Here is a 6,894-nt window from a genome sequence, read left to right as displayed (position 1 = left end):
ACACCACAGCTCCCTTGGGAGAGTGACGGGTCACTCTCATGTAACCCCGTTACAACGACAAACTAAAATTAATCGATTGGAATTGTTTTTGGCATGTCATTAAGTTGTTCCAAACTAGCGCAACGTAATGAAATCGAAAGCAGCAAGCACGTCCAGTCTTTGGTCATCAAATTTGTTATGAGTGAAGAGAATACAGAGGAGAAACCGGAACAAGCGCCGGTTCTGCTGCCACAGAATGTGGACGCTAAGACAAAACAAGACTCGGTGAATGTTGAATGTCAGCAGAAGGAGGAGGAGGAGGAGAAGACAGAAGAACATGAGGAAGAAATGCGACAGCAGGAAGAAGTGACAAAGGCGATTGAGAAGAATAAAAAAACACCACCAAAGACACATACCACCAATGTTAATCGGATGCCTAAACAAGAGATGTCGGTCGCGAAAAGAAAACTCGAAATCCTTCAAAATGATCCAGCTTCTCGAAAGAATAAAAAGGCCCGCGTCTCGGCAACCAGCATTAAGTCGAAAAAGGACACCAAAAAGACTCCAACAAAGCAAGAGTTTTCGTTTGCAAGACCTACAGCTTCTTCTGCAAGTCGAACCGCTGCTGTTGTCAAGGCTACACCGACGCCTCCGCCTATTCGAAAACCTTCTTATACCAAGAAGTCACCGGCTCTCACTCAGCGCTTGTCGACACATGCTCCCAAGACTCCGGTAATTGCTAATAAGGCATCGCGTTCCAAGTTCAATTATACACCGTATACTGGCCCATTGCCGCCATTGACCGTCCAATCTAGCTTTGCACCGAAAGATTCCCGAAGTGCTGGCCACGGGGTGCGTACAGGGACGAAAGTGGTACGAAAAGCCGAGGCAAAGCCTGGTAAGAGAAACAATGGTGTTGCTGTACGTGAAGTTACAGCTACTCATGCTGTTTTCAGTAGTAAGGAAAAGCAAAACCAGGTCAGGAACAGTGACACCATGATCAAGACCAAATTGCGGACGGAAACAAAGCAGAAAGATGAGACATTGCAACCTAATGTACGGTCAACTACTGTCACGCAAACGACTGCAGTTGCGGAGGCGAAAACATAGCAGCAAAATATTACTCATCCGCTCACATTGTGCGCCATATTTTTGTTGTCGAACCAATGCGTCAACATCAATTTTTTTTAACGCGTTATTGTACTTATGTGCTGAGTATTGTGTTTATTTGGAAGACCACGAATGGTTATCTAAAATTTTTCGGTGCTTACCCTGCCTTTTCTTTGCCTTAAGCGTGCGTAAAACTTTTGAATAGTTAATGGCTGGAGATATGCAACCAACTTAGGTACATTACCTTACTCGGCGCGATGTCCTCGAGTCATAGATGTAATCTGGCAGTAAGTATGTCCTTTAAGTAGTAAAGTTACTCTTAAAAAGAGACAAATATATATTGAGTTAGCAAAAATTCTTCCATATGGTAGAGAGCAAAAAAAAGCGCTCTCTACATCAAAGTCACCTAGGTTGCCAGAATGGTGTCCAAATATTGTGCAACCTTATCGCCAATGCGACCCAATTTCTTCGCATCCTGTCCATTGCTCACCAAAGTGTCAGCATCGCGAAGTCGGCGTGCAGCTCTTAAGAAAGCCGTTCCTCGACCTGTATGGCGCTTATAAAGCTCCTCTTCTCCATATTCAACCAGTGCATTCACTAGCACCTGGTTCTTCTCCACTTGAGCTGGTTTGCTCGTAACATCTTGCACAATGGGAGGCACCACCGAGTCGTGATCACGCTCACCATAGCCATTATCTTCTTCTTCAGCATCGTACTCGTAGTCTTCATCACTATCAGCATGACCCTGTTCAACAATCTGGTCGATTTTGGCCGCAATGCGTTTCCCAACCATCCCAATTTCTTTGCTTGCTTGCTGTCCCGACTTAACAATCGTCTCCGAGTCCCGAATACTCTGAGCTGCCCGCAAGTGTGAGATCCCCTTGCCTCTGTGGCCCGAATACAAGTGACTGTCACCATAGTCGACCAATGCATCAACGATCGGCTGGTTCTCGGGACATTTGGCAGGGTTTTCACGCAGATCTTTGACAATTGGAGCTTCGACGTAACCCCCACCACTGCCACGCGAGTAGCTTCGAGAACCAGTAGTTTCACCTGTATCCTTTATAATACGACCATACTCTAAGATCTGGTCAATCTTGTCCGCGATAACGTCACCAACCAGCGGCACCTTTGTCCGAGCTATCGAACCAGACTTTATCACCTGATCCGTAAGCTGAATCTCACGTGCAGCACGGAGGTGGGTAGTTCCTTTTCCAGGACTTCCAAAATAAAGCTCATGTTCCCCAAATTTAGTCAACTCCTGTACCAACTGCTGATTTTCGGGACGTTTAGCTTGAGAGTTGTGAATCTCTACCACCAACTCAGGTCGCTGGTGGTTGTCTACATCGGTGCTGATATTTTGGTCACCCGTTTCATCCGTCAACCTTCCCGTCTTAATCACTTCATCAATTTGAGCAGCCAGCTTATCACCCACCATTGGAACAGATCGCGCCTCCTTTGCCGACTTAATAGCATCCGGATGATCTCGAATGTGAAGTGCCGCACGGAGATGCGATACTCCCTTCCCAGTATGTCCATGGTTTAGTTGATAGTCTCCATAGTCAGCAAATGCATCTACAATCTTTTGGTTGGCAGAATTCACAGCTTTTTTTTCACGCACTTCTTCAACCAACCGCACAGTCTTGTGAGGAGGCATCGAATCCTCCCCATTGTCTTGATAACCAGATGCTTCAAAAGCTGGCTCATTGCCATCACCCGCCCGCTTCGACTTCTTACTATTCTGATTCGCCTCAGCTGGAAGCGATCGCTTGTTTCGACCAAATTTCGCCATCACCTTCTTCAATGCACCCTATATCCATGAAGCTGTTAACATAATACCCATCGAGAAGTATGATGTTGTCTGACCTGATCATCTCCGTTCGATGCAAGAAGCGCCGTAGCGATCTCATGTGTGGCCACGTAGGGATTCTACGTTGATACGATAGTGTGTCGATTCACTGGAGATAGCTTACAGACAATGCTCACACAGCCTTACCTCAGGAATATCGACATTTTTATTCATAGCCATCTCTCGTAACTTTCCAATTTGCGCGTACACCGCATTAGCCGTCTTTGCATCGGTCATATTGATGCGTGTTTCTACCAGTGCGTAACCCTTGTAAAAAGGAGGAATGAAACGATATATAAAACCGTTTAATGCATAAGTATGAGACGTAGACATCAGAATATCACCGTTAGAACAGCCACAACTCGAACCTTCAAGCGAGACAAGTTGATTCAGCCTAGTACAACACAATACATTTTTCACTGTTTTTTTAAGGAACACAAAACGTGCTTGTACGAGAAAAATGTGAGACCATGGAATTCCAACTGCCACTATTACCTTCTTAGTTTTTCACATTTGGAAATCTGTTTTACCTCAAATTACAAGCGGAAATGCAATTATGTATTCCTACTCTTCTGTCGTATCTGCTTGGTCTTCCATCATAATCCCGTCAATAAATGCCCCTACTTTATCCCCAATTCGACCCAAAGCCTTTGCCACAGTGCCATTTGTCACAACTTCAGCCGCATCTCGAAGTCGACGAGCTGCGCGCATGAACGCCGTCCCTTGACCGGTGTGCCATTTGGCAAGTTGCATCTCTCCACGCGTTGAAAGTGCATTGACAATTTTCTGATTTTCTTCAATTTGAGCAGGTTTACTGCGAACTTCATGCACAATCAGTGGTGTATCTGGAGGTTCACGAGCTCCGAACTCGTTTTCTGCTTCGTCTTGGCTGTCGTCATCTTCTTCTTCGGTATCAGCATGGCCTTCTTTTAGAACCTGATCAATCTTCGCCGCTACCATTGCATTCACCTTTTTGATTAATGATATTGCATGAGCACCCGATTTAATTACGATATCCGCATCACGAATAGCTTTTGCTGCACGTAAATGGGCAATACCCTTGCCAGCATGACCCGAATGCAAGTGACTACTTCCATAGTCAGCCAATGCATCTACAAGAGGTTGATTCTGAACTTCTTTTGCGGGATTTAGACGCAGATCCTCCACAATAGGGATTGAAACTGAATCTTTAACGATGCGACCATATTTAAGAATCTGGTCGATCTTGTCGGCTATTGCTGGTCCAATTGCTAAAGAATGTCTAGCTTGGCTACCGGAGGTGGTCACTTGATCAGCAAGTTGCAAGGCTCGAGCCGCGCGAAGATGTGTCATCCCTTTGCTAACGCTTCGAAAAAGGAGCTCGTGCTCCCCAAAATATGCGAGCTCATCCACTAACTTTTGATTTTCAGGACACATTGCCTTTCGACTCTGAATTTCCTGAATCAATTTTGGTAGCTCGAACTTTTCGATATGATTTGACTTTGGCACTTCGACGTCAAGTTTTTCAGCGCTTAAAATATGCTCAATTCGAGTCGCCATCTTTGGTCCGACAGAGCGGATAGCACGAGCATCAGCAGCCGAGGTAACTGGGTGCGGATAGTCACGAATCGCGCGTGCTGCTCGTAGTTGAGCGACCCCTTTACCCGTGTGTCCTTGACGAATGTGTTGATCGCCGTAATCCGCAAGTACATTCACAAGAACTTTATTCGAGTCCACAGCTGCTGATTTCTTCAGTACATCAGCAGTTAAGCGCGATATCTTACGTGGTGGTTCCTCTGAAAGTTCTAGCCCGTCTTTGTTTCCAACCTCATCTTCTTCCGGCGTCTCCTTGACGTTTCCAATCTCGCTCAAACTTTGGCCAGCTTGCTTTATCTCGTCCATTTCTGTTATTGTATCGTGTTCTCGTTTGTTCTTGCTGTGAAGCCTTGACGTCAATAATTTTAGAGCAACCTTGTGAATAGCATGATGTTCAGAAATAATTTAGCCGGTTAGCAGGTATGAAATTCAAATACCTCTTCATTGCCGTTGGAATTTAAAAGTGCTGTTATCAATTCAACAGAAGCCTTATAGACATTCTGAAGCTCACAAGAAAAAAACACGTGTTACATAATAATGATACGTGAAGAGGATTGTGTCGATCCTCACCTTGGGGAGAGAAAGACCGCTTTGCTGACAGCCTACACGCAAGCTGTCGAGGTGTTGATGAATTTGAGCGAAATCGTCATGTATCATGATTTGAGTGCAAAGTCACGGATTTACCTATGCTCAGGAAAAAACGGTAATGACAAATTCTTGCGACGGGGAGTCAATCTTTCTTTTGCAATTGTGGATTATCCGTTTGACATCGAAAGATTAATTTATATCAATATCCCAATTTTTTTTGGAAACATGTAAACGCTGTTGGCACCCAGTATGTGGTGTCCGCCTTGTAATTTATATGAGAGTTTCAGAATGGAATATTATTGTAAGGTACAGAAGGAGAAACGGGTGTCACCCAATTCGTAGGAGAAAGATGAACTCTGAAGTTCTCACTTAGAATGCTTCTCTCAACTAGAAATTTGTGCTGTAAATCAATTAACATAACCACTTTTACTCAGCCATTCACGAGCACGACATGGATCCTGCTTCATCTTCGTCACTACTTCAAGTTGATTGTCTTGAAGTAGACGATGCGTTTGCTGAATCCATGAGCTTCGTGACGACCTACTTGAGAGCACGTGAGAGCGATCGCAACGATCGGATTATAAACGACCCTTTTGCCAAGCCACTTACCCGGAAGCAAAAGCCAAAAATTGAAAAGTTTCTGGAAGAGATGACGGTCATATTCTCCTCATTTCCACCAGATTTCATTGCACTCCGTACGCGCTATCTAGACGAAGCGCTGTGCCACCGTGATCCAAAAATACTTCAAATCGTAATTCTCGGCGCTGGACTTGATGCCCGTGCCTACCGTTTGGCGTCATTGCGAGGATGTCATGTTTTGGAAGTAGATCGTAGTAGCTCTGTATTTGAGCACAAGGCAGAAGTGATTAAAGAGCTTCATGCGCCACTTGTCGCTCAGAATGTTGACAGTATCGTCTCGGATCTAGCTCAGGCGGGGTTAGAAACAAACTTGATGGGTCACGGATTCAACCCTACGATGCCAACGTTTTGGGTGATGGAGGGATTGATTCCGTACATGGAGCGCTCCAGCATCGCCGATTTAATGAAAGCGATCGAGTATCTCTCAGCCCCTGGAAGTGCATTTTGGGCGGATATTCCTGGCCAAATTATGGTGGACGGTGAGGAATGGGGAAAGCACGCTATGAAGTATGGAGAGGACGAGCCATTACAAGGACTGCTAAGTGAATTGTCATGGACGCTGAATGTGCAGGCATCGTTGACGACAGCTGGAGAACATTTCGGTCGCCAGTGGACGCCCGTCATTTCTCCAAAGTCGGAGGAAGTGGTTCCGTATTTCTTTGTTCTCGGCAAGAAGCCAATTTCGGATGCGGTAGTGGAACAAAAAGTTATCGATGGCCTCGATTTCGACATATAGGGACCGAGTCATTCTATCAGGTAGTCCAAATATCTTCTTATTACGTTATATAAGTGTTTTTTATTTATCAAACAAAATTGAATGGACCATCAAGAAAATCAGAGCATAGAACTTTCGTGTTTAAACAATTTGTTTCTCTTCATGAAAAATGCTGAGTCCTCATGATAGTGACGTTGCCAGGCGTTTATGTAGAGCGTATGGATAAGACGCAACATGTGTTAGTTGGCTGAAAGCTTTAGGAAGCAAGGAGTATTTAACGCTTTTCGAAGGGCTCAGATACTTTTTTGCACGGCTACGTAGGTGTTTGTGGTGGTTAAAGCGGTCATTGATCGGCTAAAAAACATCACCGCTTTTGATATCGTGTACCCGGTCTATAAAATGAATAGCCGTTAAATTTTCTTCATAGTTTCCATACAGG

General features: G+C 44.8%; 3 protein-coding genes across 3 annotated transcripts; 2 read left to right on the top strand and 1 right to left on the bottom strand.

The window, feature by feature from the left end:
- Window positions 1-93: 93 nt before the first annotated feature.
- On the top strand, window positions 94-979 carry PHALS_06357 (uncharacterized protein; the record flags this gene model as incomplete). Its single annotated transcript, XM_024719628.1, has 2 exons — window positions 94-877; window positions 936-979. The coding sequence occupies 2 exons, from the start codon at window positions 94-96 to the stop codon at window positions 977-979; spliced, it is 828 nt and encodes a 275-aa protein (XP_024584908.1).
- Window positions 980-1,495: 516 nt separating this feature from the next.
- On the bottom strand, window positions 1,496-5,170 carry PHALS_06356 (hypothetical protein L915_07780; the record flags this gene model as incomplete). Its single annotated transcript, XM_024719627.1, has 7 exons — window positions 1,496-2,899; window positions 2,956-3,018; window positions 3,086-3,205; window positions 3,283-3,306; window positions 3,563-4,888; window positions 4,951-5,013; window positions 5,084-5,170. The coding sequence occupies 7 exons, from the start codon at window positions 5,168-5,170 to the stop codon at window positions 1,496-1,498; spliced, it is 3,087 nt and encodes a 1,028-aa protein (XP_024584907.1).
- A 382-nt stretch (window positions 5,171-5,552) lies between these two features.
- Window positions 5,553-6,476, top strand: PHALS_06355 (hypothetical protein F443_07955; the record flags this gene model as incomplete). The annotated part of the gene is made up of 1 exon (XM_024719626.1): window positions 5,553-6,476. One exon carries the CDS (start codon window positions 5,553-5,555, stop codon window positions 6,474-6,476), a length of 924 nt encoding a protein of 307 aa, XP_024584906.1.
- Window positions 6,477-6,894: the final 418 nt, after the last annotated feature.

The sequence above is a fragment of the Plasmopara halstedii genome (genome assembly GCF_900000015.1).
Source record: "Plasmopara halstedii genome assembly, contig: Scaffold_2956, whole genome shotgun sequence".
NCBI lineage: Eukaryota > Oomycota > Peronosporomycetes > Peronosporales > Peronosporaceae > Plasmopara > Plasmopara halstedii.
Note: the sequence above shows the minus strand (reverse complement) of the source record. Positions and strands in the feature narration are given on the sequence as shown.